Here is a 26,102-nt window from a genome sequence, read left to right as displayed (position 1 = left end):
AAGATTTATTTTATTTGTTGGAGATTAAAAAAACAGTGAATAGAGTAGTTCTTATTTATTTCAGGCAAAAAACTGATAATAATTTATTAAGAAAAATGCTTTTAAACTGTAAATGTTTAATGATTATCACATTTTAAAATTCATGTTTCCCCACTTCTAGTGACAATAATAATATCTGTGCTTGCTCTAGCAGCACATACACTATAAATTGGAAATCATGATAAAATCTTACTTAGAAAACAATAAAGTGGTTTGCAAGTTTCATACCTCATGAATAAGCTGTGATCAGCCAAATTTTGAATGTATGTGGTACCATATAACATCATTTTAAACAAGTAATGGTGATCCAGATATCTATTAGAGGCTATCTACTTAAAATTTCATTCATTTTTAAAATTAAAGTGACTTTCTTTCCTCATACAAACTCAATATATGGAACACAGACTGGTTGTTTTTGTGGTGTGTGTACAATGACAAGTGAATCTCTTAAATTTTCCAACTCCCAGTAGCAAACCAGAGCTTATGTAAACTCGTTAAAAAAAGAATAAAATATTGCAAAAGGACCCAGAGTAGTCATTCAATCATGTTAACTTTTTGTAGGCAAAAAAAGAAATCATTGTTAAACTTTGACAGTTTCAAGATTGGGTTATTTAATTCTACAATTTTGACAGTGAGATATTTGAGGATGATGCTTTACTTGTGACATTTGAAATGAATTACACTTAAATGTTAGGATTTCTTTACATGATGCTTTATCTAAATCATTACATCCTTATCTTTCAAAGAAAATCGTGGTACTATGTATGTGTGAAACTAAACATTTAAAACAATTTGTTTTATTATTTATTATAGAATATACTTTTTAAATTGTAAAACCAACCTATATTAGTTTCCATAAAGCTGCCTTAGGGAACTATTTTTTTAATATGTGGAAAATACATCCAAACTCAATGAAATGTTTGATATATAGTTAGATTATATGTTTCATAGAGTTATTAACATAAGTATTATTAAAGCTCTTCCCTTTTGGTTACATTATTTCTCCACATACAGTGAATCAAGGTAACAAGTGGTTGTTTTTCCATTTTTTTTTCTGAATTGGTTATTTACACTTTTGAAACCACAAAGACAACTCCCAAGTCTCCCCATATTTTATTTTGCACAAATCTTGCCAATAACTAACTCCTCAGGGCTCATAATCTAAATCTAGAGGACATTACAGAAATTTTTTTTTCTAAGAGTTTTCAAATGTGCTTATTTTCAGGGTCCTGACATAAGGAATTTCATTATTGCAAGTTGTATGTAAAATATAAATTAAATGCTAGTACATTTAACTATGAAGAACAAAATTTCTTTAGTGTATAATAAATGAGTAGAGTCAACTCAAATCCAATATTTGGAATCCAGATGCACCTTGTGCAAGAAACTATATGGGTTGCTTTCAGTGGAGTGAACAGAGTAACTCAGTTGTACGAAATCAGTTGTTGCGTTCAATGTCAGTGGCCCAATAAACTTGGGGTAAAATAAAGACTCTATGTAAGGTGTCTGGTTTGGTTTTCATTTTAGTTTATACTGCTTATGTAAAGGGGTAAGCCAAGAAGATTATTCTTGACCACACTTGAAAATGGACTCAATTACTGAGATTAAATTTCAGTGTATTTTATAAAAAATATTACTTTCACAGAAGTGAAGAGATACAATAGCACAATGGTGGTTACAATGGTAGAAATACATACTGCCAATAAAATGTTAGCAAGAGATTTAAAAATGACTGTACAGCACCGCATCAGAGAATTGTGTTAACAGCAAAATGATTATTTTTCAATATAAATGAAATCCTTACATTTTTTAAAGAAATAAATGGGATGAAAGTGCTTTTTGTTCTCCTAATTCCTACCAAAATATTTCCTGATATGGAGCAAAAGACAGTAAAAAATGACAGTTTTAAAAAAAAAGACATTCATGCATTTAAGCCACCATTAGTCTCTGACTCTAATATAAGGCAGATCATTAATCTCTTGCAAAACTATGACTTTAGCCACTTAAACTCTTATTTTTTTTAGTGCTTTTCATGACAAGGACATGATAGGCCTTGTAAATTTAGAAGTTAAGATGTGTTTCCAACATGGTAAGTTAGACAAGCTCAGCTATGTTTTTGAAACACCAACTTTACAATAAAAATGCTTTGCTTTGGAGAAATGATGAAAAATAATAGTGAAGAAAAAAACGGAAGGGGTCCTATAGAGTTTATCACAAATTACACTGTTTAAATCAATGAAAACATATCACATTTGCCTATGTGTCATCCTCTGTCTTGATGATATGGAAAAGGGTGACATTGAACAGCACCTGGTGGCCATTGTTCCAGGCATAGAGAGCTCGATCTCTTGCATTGTAGTCAAGCATGGATATGTGAAAGTATTGGTTATGGAAGGGAATGTCTGTGTACTCATATGTGGAGGTTTTGGTGGAATAGGAATAATACACCTTGGCTCCAGTTAAGTGGGAGTTGGTGACATACAGTGTCCCACAGATCATGAAAGATTCCCCTGCACTTCTCTTGGGGTAGCCAGTGCTCCAGCTCTTCATCACCTCCAAGGTATCTTGGTTAAGTTGGCTGATGACAATATTGCCTGCATTCTGGTTAGTTGCATACACAGCCCACAGCCCGATTTCATCAGCCATTAGGTCGATATCAGAGAATCCACCCCATGTGTAGGGGTAAACATTATGAAAACCAGCATACTCCAGGCTTCGTTGGGCAAGCACTCTCCCCATATCAAAGCTGTATTTGATGATGATATTACTCTGATACTTGTTAAAATAGAGTGAGCCATTGTAGACAACATGGTTAGTTCCTGCCCACTTGAAAGGAAGGTTGTATGTCCTTGATTCAGCCCCACTGACAAAGTCTGCAATTGATTTGTATTCACGAACAATTTTATTGTTAGTATAACTGTCCATGTACCAGACCTGAGAAGAAGGAAAAAAATAAATGGAGTGACTAAATTCTGTACTTTTCTGATAACCCCAAAAGAAAGACAGTGAGAGTCAGCACTTATTATAATTCTCAGGCTCTGGAAGCCACACTATCTTACTGCTGACCTGCCGCAATGTATTTCAGGCTTTTGTAAAAATATTGCTATGGTCTGTCTATGAGGAAAAGAAATAACTGAATTTACTACCTTGACATTAATTTGCTTTTTTGCTTTTTCTTTCTTTGTTTTTTAAATTCCTGACCATTTGGTGCATATCACTGAGTGAACCAAACATATGTCAATGCAAATTACAACACCTGATAAATAATGCCATCAGCAAAAACTACAGCAAATATAACCTTCAGCAAATTACATTTATTCTATCTCTTGCTCTGAAAAAAATGTGTAGTCTAGTTTTTCGTATTCAATTGAAATAAGTACCATAGAATCTTCTAGAAACACTTGTTTATTGGGCTAGCCTGTAAGTACAACTACATTTTAAAGAAACCATTTTACTAACTTAATAACTAACCTCATTTAGAAATAACCCTAGAGAATCTTAATTTTTACTGAGTTCTGTAATAGGACATAAATAGAGCTATGGCAAGTTTCTAGTATATTGATTTATATAGCACAGGCATTGTCAACTTATGAAAATACCTCCCAGAAGTTTCAGCGCTATTTCTTTTAAAATTACTTCTAGACTCCAGGGATATTTAAGCTTATTTAGTAAATTGGTTTTGCCCTTGAGTTTTTCACTTATTTAGTCCTATTTTTTCATACTAAAGAACATATTTTAGAAAGAGTAGGCAGGGAAGTTTGCCCTTGAGTTTTTCACTTATTTAGTGCTATGTTTTCATACTAAACATATTTTAGAAAGAGTATACAGGAAATTAGCCCCTTTCAAGCATAAAACATGACTAAAATCAATAAAAATTAGATTTGCTAAAGTGATGAATTGGAAGATGGAACATTTTACTAAAATAGATTTGTCATTCTTTCTTAGATATGTTAATATTATCAAACAGAAAATATTTGCAAATTATGTAACAGTTTTCAAGTACAAACAAATATCCCTGAAGAAAATGAATAGTCCAGAAGAGAAAAAGTGTAAGCAGAGCTTAATTCTAAGCAAAGGTGTTTGTGGGAGAAACATACTCTGTTGTTTTTCTCAGATGCTAAAGGGTCTGTCATCCAAGCACCAAATCGGGTTCCAGATGTCTTGACTGTAACTGGGCCTGTGATTTTCATCAATTTGCCACATGCTGAAATTAGAGAAACACAAACGTGTTAGATGAACACAGCCAATGATTCCAATACGCATACTCACACTAAGAGCAAAGAAGGGGATCATAAAACTAAGCCAATCCATGGGATTAATATCACATTTCTGAATAAATGATTATTCACAGTGGGTGCTGGGCCTTTAACCAAACATTGGACCATAAGGAGTTGCTTTTTCAATGCTCCAAATTTTAAACATAAAATTTTAAAGTGGGAAATGATTTGTACAATCCGGAAAGAAATAAATGAGGAATATCATTATCATTATACCAATTCAGTGGCTGCTGCTTTTAAGTAAAAAGTTAGACAAATGAAGCAAATTGCCCATAGACCTGTTTAGTTGATGGCCAGAAACTCCTTCCCTTCCCCTGTCCCCATGCTTTGTGACTATGGATAACTTATACCAGCCAGAAAAACAGTACCAGTTGATTTTCATTCTGTTTGGCAAAGAAGAAGCCCCCAAGAAAGATAACTTTACGGTCTATAAGAATAAAACATTCAATCACAGTCTATAAGAAAGAGGTAGAGATTTTAAAGGTAAATGCCTTATAGAGATAACAGGTCTGACAGGGCAGATATGAACACACAAAGAACAAAACCCCCAAAACTCAAACCTTCAGACCCTGAAGTCACATACAGATGAAAGATGAAGAGATGTAATACGTGACAAAAAGACTTTAATGAAAAAAGTTGTAATATTTTTATCAGCCCAGCCCACCTGTGAATAAGATCTTAGAAATAGCTTGGACTTCATAAATTCCAAAGCCAAAACCAAACAGAAAGCTAGACATTTTTGTGAGATTTTAAAAAAAGATTACTATAAAGTTTTAACTGTATTTTAAAATAATGTTTTTGTCCCTTTACCTGGATTATATTAGTTTGGGTCACTTATTATGCTTATCTTTCTTTTTATTTATTTTAAGTTCAACTTTTATTTTAGGGATACATGTGCAGGTTTCTTACATGGGTATATTGCACCCAGGTAGTAAGCATAGCACCCAATATATAGTTTTATGAGATTTTTGAACAGCAAAATTTAGAAGTGATTTATTAATCATACACATTGTGAAAGGCAATATGACTGCCTATAAAATGTTGGGTTTTGGTCTAAACAAAAGTCTTCTTTCTCGTCCATTTATATCATGTTATTTTCTTCTATTTCTTTTCTTAAAACTCTTTTGGGTCCTACTTGTTCTACATATCTTCTTTCCTCCTCTGACTATTTAGAATTGATCAATTTCTATTAGTTCCTGTTGGTTCTTGTTTGTTTGGAAAGAAAAGAACACATACCCAAAGCAAATCATAGACAAACTAACTATAACTTGAAGCTTATTTTGGCTCAGTTTTCTCTATATGTGCTTCTTATAAGAATAATTTATAATTGGCAGGATATTAAGCTTTGCAGTTAGGAAGATGGTGAATGGTAACATTATATTTTGCACTATTAGTTCAGTGATAACTACAAATTTAATAATCTCTAGCATTTCATAAAACTTGAATCGAATATATTTTTCCCTTTTTGTAAAAGAAATCAAATGTGATGGCATCATTATATCCATAGCGTGGGTTACTTTATGATTTCCTCAAATCAGTAAAACTGGACCAATAATTCAGAAGACTTTATGACATTATCTATAGAATTGCAAGACCTTGCATTAAGCCTATTTAGAATATATAAGCTCTACTTGGTACAAACACATAAACAATATATGAGTAAAGTAGTATCGGTTTGAACTAGAAAATGTTAATCATATTCTGAATGGATCTAGTTGAGTATATTTTCTGAATGCAGAGTAAGTAGAAGTAGTATTATTTTTAATAATGTCCTATATACATTTTTTAATCAACAGATGATATGAGCATAACAATTTCAAGTGTAGGTAGAGTGTAACAAATAGAAGGGCCTCTCTTTCCCCTAAAAATGTCATAAAACATGTGATTTTTTTTTCTAAGCATGGAAAAGTAATTCTGACTTCAGATGATGGAGTGATACATGATTTTATCTGCTTTCATTTTCTATGATCTCATTAAAATGATAGTAAAGGAGTAAAACATGAGGGGAAAAAAACAAAAGAAAAAAAGCAAAGCAAAGGTACAAGAGCCACTAGTGAAGAAGTTTTAACCAATTTCCAGAAGACAGGGTTGATGAAAAGTGGTCATTAAAGATGAAGATGGAATAAGATGCATTTGTGTCTATGCAGAGCAAGTGAGACCCGAGGAGGGAGATGATCTTCCTTGAAGAGAAAAAAGAAAGGTCTCAGAAACATAAGTAGAAAGAACGCTAGGAGTGAGATGGGACTCTGAAAACAGGCACACCACTTAAACCATGCCTTAAGAGCAATTGATTACATCTTCATCTGTAGATGCAGGACTCCAGAAGGCAAAGGAAAAAAAATATGAAACTGTGTTGGTGATCTGAGTATACCTAGGGTGATTAATACAGACATTGGAGGGCCAGAAGAAAGCCTCCTACACAATGACATTGGTGGTTTCCCTGCCTACTCATCAAAGACAGAATTGCCAAGCCCTATCTTAATAACAAGAGTTTCCAAGCACATTTATTGTTCAAAACTTTAAAAATGTATGTATAACCGAGGATGGCCAGATATTTTCAAAAAGTTTGTAAGAATGACTGATGTAAATGTTCAGAAAAACCAGGGCTCCCCACAGAAGAGATAACTCAGAGGATAGACAAGATCCTAGTACCTTCTAAGAGATTTGTATAATATATACTGTGTATTGTAAAAGGAAAACACAAAAGAACTATTAGAAAACAAAAATATAATTATATTAAAAAATAGATTGCAAGATAAAAAGAGTTATCTCCAAAATAAAGCAAAAGAGATAAAAATGAAAATAAGAGAAAAAATATGGAGGCATCTAGGATCAATCTAGAAGCTCCAACATCCAGAGAGCAAGGTTTCTAGAATGAAAGGAGAGAGAAAAAGAGGGGAGAAAATTATCAAAGAAATTATACAGGAAATCTCCCCAGTAACAAAACCTAAATATTCAGATTAAAAGAACACATGATAATGAATGAAAAAACATCTACTTCTAAAAAACTACTGTGAAATGTTAGAAGATTAAGAGTAAATTGAAATGGAAACTGTTTAGAGAAAGAATATGAGCTTGTCACATGCAAACAGGTAGAATTAGACCAGAATTGGGCTTCTCATCACCAATACTGGATGCTAGAAGACAATGATGAGGGCCTTTATATTTAGGAAGAAAATCAGAGGAAAACAGAATAAAGATATTTTTTAACATGTGCACTTTCCAAAAATTGACCTACAATGAACTCTTTCTTCAGAAATTACTTGGGGATATATTGCAGTGAGTACACCAAGACAGGGGAAGACATCAGACAAGAAAATAGTGACTTCCTGTCCCAGAATGACAACTATGCAGTGGGCTTTGAGAATAATCAGCCCAGAATGGAAACACAGTTCCAAGAGGGAGGTCTCAGAAATAAGTGGAATTGATACATAGATAGACTGTATGAGATCCTCTAGAGAAACTGGGTAATGCAGAGGCATTTATTGATGTATACAAAATAATTCACTTGAATTTAACTCTAGTAATAGCCTCCATTGAATGGAACAAATATGACATTGGGCTTAAAGAGGAAGGAAATGTGTCCAAGTCCACCACTTAGCTCCCAAGGAACAATATAAACATTGCTATAATAATGTAAACACTCATGTCTAACTTGTAGAATCAGCCCATAAACTAATTACATAAAACTTCTTACACATCTCATCTGCTCTGTGATTACAGGAAAGCCAAAATGTTTCCAACCATGACAACATGGAAGAATAGGTAAAGTCCACGTTGTTAGAGAATTAAACATTGGGAGAGGAAACGGAAAGAAAGATGGGGGTGTAACTGTCTTCGTATTTTAAAAATATGGAGGTAAGAGATTTTTCCTATTGTTGAAAAATAATGAAGATTCAAATCTAAGACTTGAAATTACAACACTGATAGGGTTGAACTGTGAATAGTCATGAAATCATATTAGGAGGAAACATGAAAGAAAGCAGAGTTGGTGAAGTTATCTAAATCCTCATCTTGCAGAGCAGGAAGTCAATAAACAATGTCTAAAACTGTAAACCAAAATAATTGAAGAAAAAAAGCATGTTAATGTAAATATAGACATAATCACTAATAGCCCTAAAATTAAACTGTTAAATGTGGTTGAAACTGGGGAGCAGAGCTAAAGAAGGAGACTACTGCTTTTTATTCTAAGCATACAATTTTCCAGCTACATGCATACAATATTTAGGTTATAATGTAAAAAGTTGAAATAGCTGCAAAAATTTAGTAGCCTTTAATTTTATAAAGCAAAAATCACATTTATATATTCCCTTTTGAAAAATCATTTCCAGGTTTTACATGCCATGCTTCCTTGGGACCAGGAAGTAGTTGAAAATGGAAGATGTAAATAGTTTGCAGAAATGGAAACTGTGAATATTCTGCATTTTAATTTTGCCTTTATCCTGTAAGGAATAGATTGAAACTCTGTTCTTTAAACTTTTAACTCTTACTATTGACATAGCAATCTCTTGCTCTTTAATTCTTTCAACCTTAAAAAATTAGAATTTATATTATGAATTATAATATTTATCTCTTAATATATATATCAAAGCTAATAAATTTACAGTGGTTAGTAAATGTGCAGGAGCTGTAATAAAAGATACTGTACATATGATTCAAGTATGAATGATATGCATTTTCAAAGTAGTTAAATGATTACAATCTTGGAAAAATATACTCCTGTTGAAGATCCACTAGTTAAAGGAGAAAATGTTAGTCTAAAACTTAAAAATATTTTTAAAATGTGAATGATTTTTATTATTATTTGAAAAAATATACATACACAGGATCTCAGAAGTCAGTTGAGTCCAATTTTGTTCTGAATACAGATTAATACAATGTCTCGAATATGAAACAAACATAATGTAATGTGCATTCCCACAAAACTTTATACTCAGAGGAAATTACCAAGCGGAAACACAATCTGTAAAAATTTATGGCAACTTCAAGTTCTTTCTATTGTCCAAGTGAATACAGATTTTGTAGTTATGGAGTTTGACTTAACATTTTAGATGGCCAAACTAATGATAAATGGGATCTAATTAAACTAAAGAGCTTCTGCACAGCAAAAGAAACTACCATCAGAGTGAACAGGCAACCTACAGAATGAGAGAAAATTTTTGCAATCTACTCATCTGAAAAAAGCTAATATCCAGAGCCTAAAGGAACTCAAACAAATTTACAAGAAAAAACAAACAACCCCATCAAAAAGTGGACGAAGGATATGAACAGACACTTCTCAAAAGAAGACATTTATGCAGCCAACAGACACATGAAAAAATGCTCATCATCACTGGCCACCAGAGAAATGCAAATCAAAACCACAATGAGATACTATCTCACAGCAGTTAGAATGGCAATCATTAAAAAGTCAGGAAACAACAGCTGCTGGAGGGGATGTGGAGAAATAGGAACATTTTACACTGTTGGTGGGACTGTAAACTAGTTCAACCATTGTGGAAGACAGTGTGGCGATTCCTCAAGGATCTAGAACTAGAAATACCATTTGACCCAGCCATTCCATTACTGGGTATATACCCAAAGGATTATAAATCATGCTGCTATAAAGACACATGCACACGTATGTTTATTGTGGCACTATTCACAATAGCAAAAACTTGGAACCAACCCAAATGTCCAACAATGATAGACTGGATTAAGCAAATGTGGCACATATACACCATGGAATATATGCAACCATAAAAAAGGATGAGTTCGTGTCCTTTGTAGGGATATGGATGAAGCTGGAAACCATCATTCTCAGCAAACTATCACAAGGACAAAAAACCAAACACCACATGTTCTCACTCATAGGTGGGAATTGAACAATGAGAACACTTGGACACAGGAAGGGGAACATCACACACCGGGGCCTTTCATGGGGTGGGGGGAGTGGGGAGGGATATTATTAGGAGATATACCTAATGTAAATGACGAGTTAATGGGTGCAGCACACCAACATGGCACAGGTATACATATGTAACAAACCTGCACATTGTGCACATGTACCTTAGAACTTAAAGTATAATTTTAAAAATATATAAAATTAAACTTCAAAGTGAAGTTTGATTTACCAGCGAAACTGCCTCCTATGGTATAGGTACCTTATTGCCAGACTGAAGCATGATTTGTACAAAGCAAGAAGACACAATTCTGGTATTTGTCTCAAATGTCTGCATATTTAAGATGTTGAGGTGTGCATAATCAGATGTTGATTAGTTGAAACCTGAACAAGAACTGTCCTTGGAGCTCTGAATCATACCATGAGCCTTATCTAATCAACATTTCCAAACAACCCACAGCACATCACTGGCTTGGGGTGTCTTTGGCTTCGATGGTGCTTGAATCTAATCCAGCCTTGCATCTCTATGGCAAAGGGATACTGCTGAGTCTTAGGTTGTTTCGGCCAAAACTTAGGACAGAATTTGTACCGGAGGTTAAAAGCTTCTGGCTCTTAAACTAAACATTGGGTGACCATGGTAAAGTGGTCTTTTGGCTAGTTGACTCTTTTATTTTGTACCTGGTTTTGTGAGGAAAATTGATTCTTATTCCAGTCAATCATACCTTAGAAAGCAAACTTTACTTTCTTGTAGCACTAAGCATTTCTCTGAAATATGTTAGAGGGTAAAAACAATAGTTACTATTTAAAGATATAATAATTAATTTATTCATTTGACAACCATTTACTGTGAACTTATTTTGTACCAGAACTATTCTAGGTGCTGAGAATACAAAGGTGAACAGGGAGGCAAGTCGCGTGTTATAGCTTCCCAAAATACTATTGCTTATGCTTCTCCTTTCTGTTGCCTTTTTTCTTCTTCTTTTCTCTTTTTTAAATCAACTGGAAAGGAAATTTAAAGAAAGAAGTTATATCGGACCAAATCTGTATTGAGAAGAAAAGGACATAGCAATGAGTGCACTAAATATTTGTCAATATTAAATAAAAATTATTGAAATTCAGTCATGAGTACTGTACCATAACAGCATTCCGTTAAGACAGTCTTCTTAGATAACCTGAAATATATCTTATGTTTAGCCATATTTGCCTCTACTCTTCTTTCACAAAACATACTCATAAGCTGTCAACATAGAAACAAGCAAATTAAACCACTGTTCCATGTTTAGTGTTTATAAAAAATGAATATGTGTGTCTAGTAAAAAAATCAAATATAGTTATATTTCACCATATCTCACTAATTTGTTCCTGCACACGTGTCTTAAAGGTAGTTGTTTTGTCTGTACGATGGAAACTTACCCCTATAATCAGGAAATCAATATATATCTAGTGTTGGCCAGGGAAGGTCTTATGAACACTTATGAATTTAGTGTTTTGCATTATTTGATTCTCCTCTGTGTAATCTTCTCTCTGTCAGGTTGCTTCATGTCTGTCATCCATTAGCTATCTTCCCTCTGACCAGTGACTCAAAATGCCCAATTGCAGGCTTTGTCTTCCTGCTATTACTCTTTATTTGACCTCAGTCCATCACAACTTTTATTCCTGGAGTCAAATCCTTTGGGTAAACTAATATTTGTAGTGTTAATCTAAGAAACATACTTTAAATGAAGAGTTAATGTCCCAAAGCATTAACAATTTAAAAATAATAACTGCATCTTCGGTTTCTTATTCTGAAATAGTGAATACATTAAAAATATTATACTCCAAAGCAATATACTTGCTTAAAACCCAAGGTAGGTATATGATAATTATGTATGAAAATGTCCTTTACTTTTCACTGAGTAGGGGACAAAGTGCTTTGCATAAAGTTTCTCCACATTTGATGACCACGTAAAGTGGTCTTTTGGCTAGTTGACTCTTATTTTTCCCTGGTTTTGTGGGGAAAATAGATTCTTACTCCAGTCAGTCTTACCGTAGAAAGCAAACTTTTAGGTGGTTAAAAGAATAGCTTTTGTTTGTGACCTATGTGCTTCATTCATTTATTTATTCATTCATGCAGCTAAGGTTTTTTTTTTTTTTTTTTTAGCAGAAAGCACTGTTCCAGATACTAGAGTTAACAATAATGAGAAAGCATGACACCTCTGTTCTGGTGAAGCTTACATTTTGGTGAGAAGACAGAAAGAATAAATTAAAAAACAAATAAACAAACAAACTAAACATATCATACAGAAATAAATTTAATGCCAAGATTTAAGTAGGGCAATTTTATAATGAGTGACTGGGGAGCTACTTGATATTGGGAGGGTAAGGAAGACGTCTCAGTGTGTGACATTTAATTTGAGATCTTATTGACAAGAGAAGGACATTTAGGCATTTAGTTTATTTACTGGAGTAGCTGTTTAGTGGATTTAGCCATTTAGAGAATAGCTAGGGGAAGGCAGCATCTTAAAGTGGTTGGGAACATGGGTTAAAGAGTCGGCCTGGATTTGAATCCTGATTTTATCCCTTATTCGCTGGAGACCTTGAACAATTTTCTAACCTCTCAGTGTTTCATGGGTAACAATAGAAATAATATCATATCAAAGTGTTATTGAGAAGATTAAATAAAAAATATGGCTACATGTTTAAAATAGTGCTTGGTACATAGTTAAGTACTTAAGAAATAATAGCTATTATTATTGTTATTGCAAAGGCCTTAATATGCTTGATGAATTAAGAGGAGCAAATAAACAGAAAGAAGATCAATGTATTTAGAATACACTTGGAACAGAAGAAGACGAGATTGGAGAGATGAGTAGTCCAGTAGTCCACATTAAGTTTGTAAACTTTGTGAAGACAAGATTTGGATTTTATTCTATGAATGATCGAAAGTCATTGGATTATTTTAAAGGGGGAGGGGAATGACAGAATGTAAGCTGCACCTTAGAAAGATCTCTCTAGCTACTGTATAGAATATTAATTGTAGAGTGGATAGAGTGTAAACAGTCTCATTAAAAGGTTATCAGTTTTGGGAGGCTGAGGTGGGCGGATCACAAGGTCAGGAGATCGAGACCATCCTGGCTAACACGGTGAAACCCCGTCTTTATTAAAAATACAAAAAAAATAGCCGGGCGTAGTGGCGGGCACCTGTAGTCCCAGCTACTCAGGAAACTAAGGCAGGACAATGGCATGAACCCGGGAGGTGGAACTTGCAGTGAGCCGAGATCGTGCCACTGCACTCCAGCATGGGTGACAGAGCAAGACTCCGTCTCAAAAAAAGAAAAAAAAAAAAAAAAAAAAAGGTTATCAGGCTGATTTAGGTGAAAGATGATGGAAGCAGTTGTGGAGATGGAGAAAAGTAGATGGACTTGGGGTATGTTTTTAGAATAAAGTGGATAGGACTAGGCTTTGGATTAGATGTGAGGAAAGGGAATTTAAAAACTCAAAAAAAATAATCAAAGATAACATCTAGATTTTTGGCTTGTCCAGCTAGACAGATTGTAGTGTCATTTACTCGGATGAAATGACTGAGGGAGGAATGGGTTTGGGAGCAAAAATAAAGAATCCAACAGGGATAATTCTAAGTTGTTCATGACTATTACACATATCAGTAGAAACAGCATATAAATCTAGGGAACAGATACTCCTTTGAGTTTTGACAAAACAGTTTTGATGGTTTTTAGCATAATGATGACAGTGAAAGCCAGGAGCTACATATTGCCTCAGAGGGAAGGCATACACAGAAAAGAGAAAGGTATCTAGCACAGAACTCTGTAAATCACAATATTTATAAGACTCATCAAAGAAGCCCAAGAATAAGCTATAAGTGGGATAGAAAAAATAACATGGTATTAAGAAATCCAAAAGAAGAAAGTGTTTTAAGAAGAATGTAGTACTGACCTGTGACAAACACCACTAAGATGTCTAGCAGCATAAGATCAAAGAAATAACCATAAAATTTGGCAGCAAGAGTCACTGCTGATTACAAAACTCAGATAAAGTGTGGTGATCCCAGAAAATGAATCGAAGTTGGTTTGAAAAGAACGTAACCAAAGTAGCAGCTATAAAAGATTCTTTCAAGGGAAAAGAAGCAGGGAGATAGGAGTCGGAAAATATGAGATTACAGGAAGTTTTTATTGTTGTGCTGATGATGGTTAAGAAAGGTTTGTTTATAAAAATAATCTAGTAGGGAGCAATACGCTGATGTTGTGAAAGACAATAATTAAATAAATGAATCCCATGAGCAGATGGTAGTTTAATCTGTTTAGTAACCATGAGTAATCATGTGCCTATCTTTCCTTTTATAATTTTTGTGTGTGAGTGTCTGTCTGTTTTTACTCCCATCAATTTCACAGGAAATGTTCTTAGAGTGGTATATTCCATCCAGGTTTGAACACTGAGGCATGAGTTAGGAAGCCTGGTTTCAAATCTAGGCCACAGCATTCAATCATCGTATGAAGTTGGACAATGCCTTATTCTCTGGAGTGGAATTTCCTCATCTATAAAATGAAAATTCTGAAGCTTGACATTTTTTCATTTTAACTAAGGGAACATTGAATAGATAGTGGATCAACAGCATGTATATGCTGATGGACAGAAGGTGGTATTTGTGGTTGTGGTCAAATAAACACCATCAGCGTTATGTTTATGATCACCATCATCTACCCTTATTCTCAGGAAGCAAAAAGCTGACAGAGCTCTCGATGTTGATTTCTTCTTAGTAGATGCTTCCCTTACAAATGGTTATTGATTTCCTAAGCTAGAATTCATCTTGCCAAATGAAATTAACAAAATTAAAGTTACAGGAATGTATAAAACTGGCAGTGTCTTTGTTTATAATTTTGTGTACCTTAGTGTTAAGTAACATAGGTATCTCCAGATTCTAATGGAGCATAGATACTGTAAAATGTGGTAAAATAAAATAAACAATGAGTCATTTTTTACTTCTCAGCTTCCTCACACTAGCCTTTGTTCAAATAAATCATTATCTTTCTCACTTTACTCTCACTTTTTATGAGGACAAAGGGAGCCAGACAGAGAGGATAATTTTCCCAAATGCCTGGAAGACAAATGTTCCTGCAAAGGTGGATGGCAAAGAAGGAAGTTAGGAGTCTTGCTTCATTGATTTTCTCCTGCTATGCTCTTCTGTCTGCAGTAGGATATGAAAACATTAGCATTTATAAAATATTGTATGTGCACATTGCATATATTCAGAAAATGTGCTGAAATATACATCTTACCAAATGTAATAATTGAAGAAAGTGACCATTTTATTTCTATCATGACTTTTGGACTTTAAATTTCTTATAGTCAGTTACAATCCATATTTATCAATCAGTAGCTCAGGAAAAGATATCATTTGGGATTCAGCAGGAAGATCAGTTGTTTGGACTAACGAAGTGTAAAAACCATCTGTCCTCTCTTTTATTTGTTTACATATCTATAATTATTTCTTATATAATTGTACTCTGTAATATCCTGCACTAATAGCTTCTGGATTTGAATCCTAAGGCCATGCCCTTATAAACAAATTAAATGGATTACTGAATATGTTTATGGACAGAATGTTATTTATTTTTACTTAAGGCCATTAGAGAACTCATGCATTAAGAAATACTTCTGATTTGATCTTTAAAGTCTACCTATTTAGGTACTTAAAATAAGTTTTTCTGTACCATACATTTGGTAGTAAAATAAATTTATATTATTTAAACTTTTATTTGCATGTCTAGCCTTATGAGTTATATTTGTGAGGGAAAGGTAGGGATAAGAATGGATATTTAAAATGTTGTATTGGATAGAGCACCGGAATGAGTTTCTAATGGTTATCTGGCTAATGGGATCAAGAATAATATGAACATTCTAAATAACCAACGTTTTTCAAAGTTAACACAGTTTCACCTTTTAAATTGTTTTTGAAACTCCCTTGACTCTTCCTTTTACCTTTTCTGGGATTAAGCCTAATTATGAACATATCTTTAAGGAGAAGCCTGTTCAGCATTCAAACTGAATGACAACTTGTGTTATGAAATCCCAACTAATTTTACAATTCCTACTTGACTTTGGAAATACAGGTTTTATATTATTAAGAGGCTCATAACTTAGTTGTAATCTAGAAAAATGTAGGAGATAAGAGGAGGATTAATGATAAATAAATATATGATAAAATTTACCAATTACCAAAAATATGGCTAAAATATAACTAAGGTTCCAGAGTTCCAGAAGAAAGAATAAAATGCATAGCAATGGAGACATTGCCATTCTATTTTACAACCTAGAATTTTGGGAAGAGCAAGACTGTTTTTGGTAAATGACTTATTTGAAGATTCAATTTAATTTAAAGGAATAGTCTTATAAATTTCCTCTATTGCATTTCTGAGTCGAATCTCACTCATCTCTACCTCAGGCACACAGCTTGACTTTTTTGTTAATTCCTGCTTTCACTGAGATCTTTCGTGTCTCTTGCTTTAAGTGCTAATAAAGCAAAGTATCAGATGTTTTGGAATGAAATACTGCATTGCCATTGAAGAGAGAACAGTTGGCAATGACAACAAACATGAAAAAAGGCTGTGCTTTTATTTTCCTTTCCCCCCAAAAGCTTTTTGGCTTTGTAAAAGATATTGATGTGTTTTATATTTGACACACATTGATTTATTTCTTGAAAGCAACTTAAAGCTTTTGATTTTACAAATCAAATTTGCTCTTGACCATTCTGCAGATACTAATTTTTGTCCACTGTGTTTCAGGTATATTGCGATGGTCTCCAGAAATTCAACTAGAACCAGACATTGATTCTGATCTCTCAGTGCAGGGAGAATTTATCTATAAGGGTGTAAAGATTTAAAACAGAAAAACAAATGGGCATTTTCTGTAAAATATGTTAATGTACTAAGTGTCATGGGAGAGTAGGGGAGGTGGTTGTGGGAGACCATGCCAGGGGAATCCAACCATATTAAGGAAAAATCATGGAATAGTTAAAGTGGGAAGGAAGAGTGTCCCATGACAAGGGAGAGCAAGTTCAATGTCAAGAAGGTAAAGAAAGCATGCACAATTGAGAAACTGGAAGATTAGAATGGTTAAAGCTTAGAGTAAGTGCATCATGAGAACCTGAGAACTCAAGGCCTGGAGAATCAGGCAGAGCCCATTTCATGAAGACAAAGCATGCAAAGGTGTTTGGATTCCATTTTAAAGGTAAACCACTTGAATACAGGTGTAATATAACAAGATTTGTATTGGGGAAAGATCACACTAAATATTTTTTAGTGATGGAGAGCCAAAACAAATGATCAGGAGGCCATTTGAGTAATTCAGTTGAAAAATCATGAATGACACTCTGAATTAGGCTGGTGGAAGTGAGGATGCAGAAGAGGTGGTTTTGAGAAATTGGTGAGGTGGAGATAAAAGATGTGGCGATTGCATGGCGATGTGAAGTTCAGAGAAGAATTAAGAATGAATCTAGCCTCTTTTTTTTCTACAACAATTGGGTGGATGGTGGTTCTAGTCATTAAATTAAAGTTATTGAGGTATCTGGGGGGGTCTTTATTATTTTGTACCCCACAAAAGACATTATGTATGTGGAAAGAAATCTCAGTTTTTGAACTCAGAAGGACTTCCATGTAAAGTGATTGCCTCTAACATGAATCTTTGGCAAGTTAATTTAAACTTTCTGAGTATCTGTTTTAGTGAAGTTGATACTAATGCCTAACCCAGAGTTCTTGCATACATTGGAAATAGCACATGCAAAGCAGCTGGCCTATTGCTTGTCAAGCAGTAGGCATCCAATATTGCTGTAGTTATTGACTTATGTGTCAGTTGTCCCCACTAAAATATAACCTCAACAGGAAGAGGAAGATGGTCTCCTTCCCATCCTTGTATCCACAAATACCTAGCAAAGTGCCAGCACACATTAGAGAGTCAATAAATAATTGTTAAATTAAAATATTAGCCCATAGATACTTTGGTTCTTGTTTAAAAACTAATTTGGCATAAACGGTAAAGACAGTAACTCAAGTCTCTACTTGTGACTTTAAGTTTCTAATCTTCCTTCTGTTAAACATGAAGTCCCAAAGCTGTGTAATAGAACCTAATGCTTCACTAGATGGCACCAAACCATTGCCCTAAAACAGCACTAACACGAGGGAGTTGGGGCAGAGGACTGGAAAGCTGGAAAGCCTTATTATAATCTACATTAAATATCTATTTGGTGTTCTTAGGGGTGTGTACAAACTTCAATCATGTTTTTTCAGTCGAATTCTCACATCCATACAATTACATTCTGCATATCTAGAAATGTGACATGATTCAATTAAGAACAGGGGACTTTATCCTATTCCGTCTTTCATTGGAGTACATTAAGAACTTAGAAAAGGACATTACTGTACCTCATTCAGGCCAGAGGTCCGTCACTGTTGAGAGATTTTCCTAATTTCTCCAAACATTTAATTCTCTAGTAGAAATAAGCAAACTGGTGCCTATGGTGCCCCAGTGGTCTTGATGACTTATGATTCCTTCGGGATCTTACTTACTATTTGGGGGTAACCTAGATTTTGCAGGCAATAAGACTAGCTTGGTTTTTAGCATCTTAAAATTCATGTGATGTATGCTGTGACATTTATTTAAAAGCAAAGCCACTGAAAAAGTGAGGGAAAACACATTCATCATTGTTGTAATTTTATTGTTTCTCTCTAATCCATTTCTACCCTCTACTAATTGGCTGTGTGGGTTGAGAAGCATTTGTGTAGAGTGAAGATGTCTTTGATGAATAAGCCTTCTTGCTGTTGTCACTATATTGCTGATTCTGTAATTATCCAATGTCCCACTCTAGATCTGAGCAGCATAGCAACTGGATTATAGGCCCTTTTGGAACAATTGAACCCCTGATATGCTTTTCTTTCTCTACCCTTTCTGTTAATGGTCCTGATATTAACATCAGTTTTCTTCCCCAAGTCTACGCATTCTGATATACGAATAATTGGGTATTTGTTTATGTGTTAATATTAGCCTTGGAGTTCAAGGGTTCTCAGAGATGAATTGATCCAAACTGTACCAATTGCCAGGAAATGTAAATACTAAATTGAGTGTTAATCAAACTATAACCTACTGCTATACTAAAAGTTATATGTTTGATTTCTTCTGCAATTGTGTATATACATACATATATTTATGCACTATATATAATATAACAACATATGTAATATATACTACAACACATCTTCTTTCAAATAGAGTGGCTCTTTTAAAAATAAAAATATGAAGTTTCATTTATTTATTTTTTCAGTAACCATGTGGCTTTATACTTCACTGTATAATGACTGTATGGCTCTGCCTGGACGTTTTCTACATTGTAATTAAGGGTTGTGGTCCAGCTGATAAAATATCCTCTTTACTCAGGAGATGCTCAATAAGTGGTTAATTGACCTAAACGTGGTGGGATAGTAAAAACTAACCAGTTATTGAGATAAAAAGCATGAAAGAGTTACATTCATTGTTTGTGGCAATGGCCCCTCTACTAAGTAAATAAGAAACTGAAGGCTGCTAATAATCTATGAAAACATTTATGAAATGTGGGAACTATTTTCAGTATTTTATAAAGTCATCTCAATTAACTTATATAGCAACCATCTCATTAAATAAGAAAGTTGAATACCGATTTTATTGCTATTTGATATTTGTATCATATTAGTTGCCAAGTTTCATTTTAGATTAGCTAAAATAAAAATAAATATTGATTAATGCAGTTTATTTGACAATCAAATTCTTTCTAACATTGTGGTCCACTGGATAAAATTAATTAAAAAGATCCGTGATGTTACAGATATTAAGGATCAAGTCCTAAGCATAAGGACACTATAGAAATATTATGCAAAGTTCAATAGGAAGAATAAAAAGGATGAATGCATGCCTACTTAGATTAACCCTCTTTGTCCAAAATATCGGAAGAGGCTATATTTGGGGGGTTACATGTGGGTTAGAAAAAACAAACAAATGGGGTTAAAAAAGAGCTGAGGAGAATATAGAACTACCCAACTGCAGTACAAATTATTTCCATCTAGGTAAACCAGACAAAATACCTGTAGAAGGAAAGCTCATTTATAAAATTGAGCAAATCTCAGAAGTTGTTTTTTGTGTTGTTCATTCAAAAACATAACTGACATACGTTAGGTTTCAGGGGGTTTACTAACTAGAATCATCCTATTGCCTGTCCTTGCTTCAGTAGAGTGCATTTGTACTTAGCAGATGCTGGCTCACTACATGCAATGCCTATGTGCTTGGGTTTATTGTGACATGCTAGGAAGAGTGAATTGATTCTCAGGGTCTGGAACGGTTTCTCTATAACAAATGGACCTCCTCCTCAAAAGCAAGTCAAAGCCCTACACAGACAAATCCTACAGATTGTCACTTGCAGAAAATCTTTAACCAGATATTTTATGAGCTAATAGAAAATGCATCTGGATATTTCTTTGTAAACTTCATATTGTTGAGGACACTGGGTAATTCTTCATTTGAGATTTACTTCTTATCTTATTTTGTGGAGACACCATCTGGCAAGCCCTGTCACTAATATGGGCATTAAACTAAGGATATTTCTTAATATACAAATAATCAAATATAACAGCAGAATTTCCTTATGTAAGTAATGTTTACCTATTGTATATTAACCATAAACTCCACAACTCAAATTATAAAAGCAGAGCATGTAAAAGAATTATGTAAGTGCTATGTTAAATAAATAACTTTTCCCTTGCTTAGTCTTATCATGCCCAGCCATTTTGACTCAAATAGGATGTGGCTAAAAAGATGCATTTCTTGTTATGAGTAAAACAGATCATTCTCTGCTACTTGAAACAGGTAATATGGTTGAAAAGTGTAGAAATTATTCCTATGACTCCTTATAGAGTAAATTTATTCACCAGATATTTATTGAGTGACTTTTCTTTGCCAGGTAGTTTTCTAGGCATTGGAAGATACAATATGTAGAGTGAACATGATAGACATTGTTCTTGTCCTCGGAAAAAAAGTCTAGCAAGACACATTATGTTACACATGCAATGATAATGAAAGAAGAGAAGTCCAATCATTAGTGAAATATCAGGATTTGGAAGTGCCTAGCGAGGACACCAGCTTAGTCTGGGAGGGCAATGAATGATTCTAGCAAGACACAACATTTAAACTGAGACCTGACAAATGAATAGTTTATCACATGTGGCAAGTGAAAGTGCGTTGATGGAGGCAGGGTACATAGGGGAAGGAGTGCTTCAGGAGCAGGAACAAACAGCATCTTATAACAACTCCATGGTAAGACATTGTAAGGCACACATGACTGGGACTTAGTGTGTGAGGAGAGAAGTGGCAAAAGCTAAGCCTGGAGAAGCAGAAGGGGCCACACATGAAGGGTCACATAAGACATGGACTGTATCCTACAACATAAGGAATCCATAGGAGATTTTAAACAGAGCAAAATAATTTCAGATTTATACTTCAGAAAATCCCTTTGGCAATAATGTGTAAAATGAGTTAGAGAGGAATGAAAACTGGAGTCACAGAATCTATTATACATAGTTGATTGTTAGAAGACCAACTGTAAATGAGAAAATGTAGACTGTGTTTGAGGAGGAATAAAGAGCTGAGGATTCTTGAACATGTGTTTCGGCCTTCAGGTTTACGTTATTTCCTCCTGATTCATTTTGTTGGATTCTTTTAGAAATCCTGCTATGATGACAGTGGAGCCTCCGATGTAGCAATTTCCCACACTATTTTGAGGCTGTGATAACTGAATGCAACATTTTGCATTTTGGATTTCTTTTTATCACTTGAAGCATATTTGTAAAATAGTCTTTACAATGTTCTTGTAAGCCACTCAAATTTTATTTTAAATGTTTACGTTTATTCACTGAAGTTTTCTTTACTAGAAATTAATCGTGTGTGTGTGTGTGTGTGTGCGCTTTACTTCTCTTCCCAATTTTCCTGATCCACAAAAGAATTTATTTATCTTGAGAGAACACTTTCTATGGGTATTGACTTGCCCTCCCTGTCATATCACATCATATCAACATCTAAAACACTGATCCTAAATTAACTTGTAACTCCTCCTTATTCAATTCATAGCCACTTATTTATTTTAAATTCAAGTTGCAGACTAGTCCCATGTTGACTTCAGTTAAATAATTAGCTCATGGATATCATGAAAGAGTTTGTAACTCAGACCAGATTGGACCACACATTTTAGGAGGTAAGAACTAGAGTCCATGACCCATGCATGTCACATGCTTGACTCTTTACACAGTGGTGGGTACCTATTTAAGTAGTTGCCACCTTTTCATTTCTTGAGTAGATCAGAGCAGTTGACGGCAATTCTGTAAATTGGAGGAATTATTTCCATTTGCTTTAATAATTGCTGTTTGACATTTGGTCCCAGGGTAACTTCCCTTTCTCTAGTCTCTAAATTTCTCCACTAACCAAAAAAAAAAAAAAAAAAAAACAAAACAAAACAAAAAACCAAAACAGTTTCTTTTTCCTCTAGCCAAGCAATGACTGATATCACATATTGGAAAATAAAATGTATATCCACTAGTGTAGTCCATAGAGCTGACTGTATTTGCCAGATTACTTATTTGAAGCCACCAAATGGTAACACAGTGCTCTAAAAATCAAGAAACCATTAGTCTAGCACAGAGTACCCAGACATGCTTAAGTCATTAGGGGACACTTCACATTTAGAAAATGGGCTCTGATTTCTTTACAATCAGATATTTTATGACTCTTTATAAAACGTAAGAACACAATTTTCTTTGAAACTATATAAAGACGTAACTTAGACAAATTAAATTGTCATACTCACTTAGCTTTTTCATGCAGTCACGAAGTCTTGTTTCCAAGCTCAGCACTCTTTGGTGTAGTTCCTCATAGTCATAGGCACCAATTTCCTCCTGAATACCAGTGAGGACAGCAGACAGATTCCTTATTTCCTCCTTGAACTGGGTGATTAACTTAGCGTCTGTTTTGTACTGTTCCAGCACAGGGATCAAAGGCAGGAGCTCGTCCATTTTCTCTTTCAACTCCTGTGAAAAGCAGCCTATTGTTCCTGAGAGTCATTTAAAACAGATCATCCTGCTCTGTTCTTTTTATTATGATACTTAAAGGGAATTATTAAAACAGCTTCAACATTTCATATTGATTTTTGGTTGAAATTAGTTATTTTGTGAAAATTTAAGTGGTCATGTGATTATTACTAGTAAGTCCATTTATTTCAGCTTTTCCATACAACAATCTTTCTTTAATGCTTACTTTTCTATAACAAATGTATCCTTATCATAATTAGAAAAACTTCCTATGGTAGAAACTAGGACTATATACTATTTCATTTTCTGGTAACATTTTATATAGTGAACAGTGTATTATCTAGTTAGGAAATATAAGCAGAATCCATCTTCTAATTATGAATTAAGTTTGAATAAAGTGATTGAAAATAGGTCAAATACCCTATGATTGTTCAGTTGAGTCTAATCATCCACCTACTAAGTATCTATGTTATGGGGCACATACAGAAAATTGTGGACTCTGGATCAGCTTTTCTCTGACACTTAGAATTTTTCCATCATGGCCACCTACCAACTTTGTTTTCCTTTGTGCTCAGATATTCCTTGATCTTTTAAATATCAGTTTTAGCACAACTTCATTATGAAGGTAAGTTCAGTAAGTGTTATAAATCAGGTGAAGCATCCCAAGGCTCAAATAAATGTATGTTACTGTTTACTATTTTGAATTATTACCTGTACTTCGACTCCATTTATCTTACCATAGATAATGTAAAGGTCATTATGTATGGCAGAATTGCTTGCCCATGTGGTGAATTAACTCTTTAAGAAACCAAGGTATGTAGTTTATGTAATAGATGAGCCAGTTACACAGAGTTGTTTGAAACTGAAGCATTGACTTTCATCAAACACACACACACACACACACACACACAGTGTATGTTGTCAAGCAGTATCCCTCACCCCTAGCCGTAACAGGACTGAAGCATGCCTACAGTTTCACCTTGGGTTTCTAGACATGTCACCTTTACTTCTTTCTCTCTAACTTCATAGTAGTGAAAATAGTAGTGAAAATAAATAAATATTTATTTATTTATTTCAGGAGTTTGATTCAATTGTGAATTTATTGGAAATAATGTCATTTGTGGAAAGAGCGGTCCCTCTTATGATTATTTGAGAACAATACATAGATGCTGTCAGAAATCATACTGTACACTAACTGATTTAAGGAGCTGAAAATTGCATTTTTAAATTACATTCAGGAGATGTTATTACTATAAATGCATTAAAATAGCAGGAGCTCCCATTGCTGCCCTGATTTATGGGTTTGAGTTTCTTGTGGGGAAATTTCCACTTGCTCTGTAAGTTCAGAATCTTTGAATTTGTTCACATGTACATATTGAGTGGGAGGCTAAGGAGAGACTTAATAATGAGAAAGATTCATAAATATCACAGTCATAGGCAGAATTGCAGTGCTTTGCTCATTTTATCAGCTCATTTGGAAATAGACTTATTAAAGTATCCTGTGGTATCCCTAAAGGAAGACACAATTGTTTCATTAGGATTTTAATGAAAATATTTCTGTGGGTATCATTTTCTGCACATTATAACAACTGTTACAATCAAAGGTTTTACATTCTACTATGGGCATATTTAAAAGAGAGCAATTCAATGTCAAAATGTTGGTAGCTTTTCTTCTCCCTCAATTCAAAACTACGTATTTATATTTTTTAATCTTTTCAACAATTCATAATTTAATTATTAGCAATCAATTGTGAAACTCTGAAAACTTATATGAGAGCATTGGAAAGTCCACCCAATGCTCATATCAAATACTTAAAAGATTACAGTAGAATAGCATAGACCTGTGTTTGCTAATCTCTTCTAGAATCTCACTTTCTACTATGTTGCTTTTACATCCAAGTTCTTAGCTAGAGTAGAGCCAACATCAATCTCTTCATATAAGAATGTCAGTCTCAAGTATAGTAGTTGGCATAAGCTTTCTATCTGAAAAAGTATAGAAGACAAAACCTACTTAACATTCTTGATACAATGGAAATTGTGTAACAGAGGAAGATATATTTTTTTTTTGAGACGGAGTCTCGCTCTGTCACCCAGGCTGGAGTGCAGTCAGTGGCGCGATCTCGGCTCATTGCAAGCTCCACCTCCCGGGTTCACGCCATTCTCCTGCCTCAGCCTCTCGAGTGGCTGGGACTACAAGCGCCTGCCACCACACGCAGCTAATTTTTTGTATTTTTAGTAGAGACAGGGTAGGAAGATTTTTTTAAAAGTATTCTTCAATATTGAATTTACTTTGGAACGTTCCATATCCTCTTTTCAAGTATAGTACTAGCACCTAGAACAAAATCCAACTCATGGTAGGACTCAAGAAATAAATGAACTCCACAAATATATGTTGAGCACCTAATTATTATTATTTGTAATTCAGAGACCTAAAGTCTACTTGGAGAAGCAATACAGCATTAGTATTAGAAGGTATAAGTCTGGAATTGGACTTTGTGAATTTGAATCTTGGTTCTCATGCATATTAGATATATGACTCTGGATAAATTACTCAACCTCTTTGATATGGTTTGGCTCTGTGTCCCCACCTAAATCTTATCCCAAATTGTAATTCCCATATGCCTGGGAGGGACCAGGTGAAAGGTGATTGTATCATGGGGGTGGATTCCCCCATGCTGTTCTGATACTGAGTGAGTTCTCATGAGAGCTGATGGTTTTAAAGTGTGGTACTTCTGCATTCATGCTCTCTCTCTCTCTCTCTCTCTCCTCCTGCCTTGTGAAGAAGGTGACTGCTTCCCCTTCCACCATGATTGT

At 34.3% G+C, this 26,102-nt stretch overlaps 1 protein-coding gene across 3 annotated transcripts in view; it reads right to left on the bottom strand.

Annotated features, from left to right (window-relative positions):
• Positions 1-633: 633 nt before the first annotated feature.
• The window catches only part of OLFM3 (olfactomedin 3), a 196,053-nt gene continuing 170,584 nt past the window's right edge, over positions 634-26,102 (bottom strand). For all 3 annotated transcript variants that reach the window (XM_003808492.5, XM_057302832.2, XM_034932162.3), the window contains exons 4-6: positions 23,069-23,288; positions 4,137-4,243; positions 634-2,973 (exon numbers count right to left, since the gene is read on the bottom strand). In XM_003808492.5, coding sequence (XP_003808540.3) covers positions 2,296-2,973; positions 4,137-4,243; positions 23,069-23,288 — 1,005 coding nt within the window. In that variant the 3' untranslated portion in view covers positions 634-2,295. The remainder of the gene's footprint in view (positions 2,974-4,136; positions 4,244-23,068; positions 23,289-26,102) is intronic.

Source organism: Pan paniscus, chromosome 1, assembly GCF_029289425.2.
Source record: "Pan paniscus chromosome 1, NHGRI_mPanPan1-v2.0_pri, whole genome shotgun sequence".
Classification (NCBI taxonomy): domain Eukaryota; kingdom Metazoa; phylum Chordata; class Mammalia; order Primates; family Hominidae; genus Pan; species Pan paniscus.
Note: the sequence above shows the minus strand (reverse complement) of the source record. Positions and strands in the feature narration are given on the sequence as shown.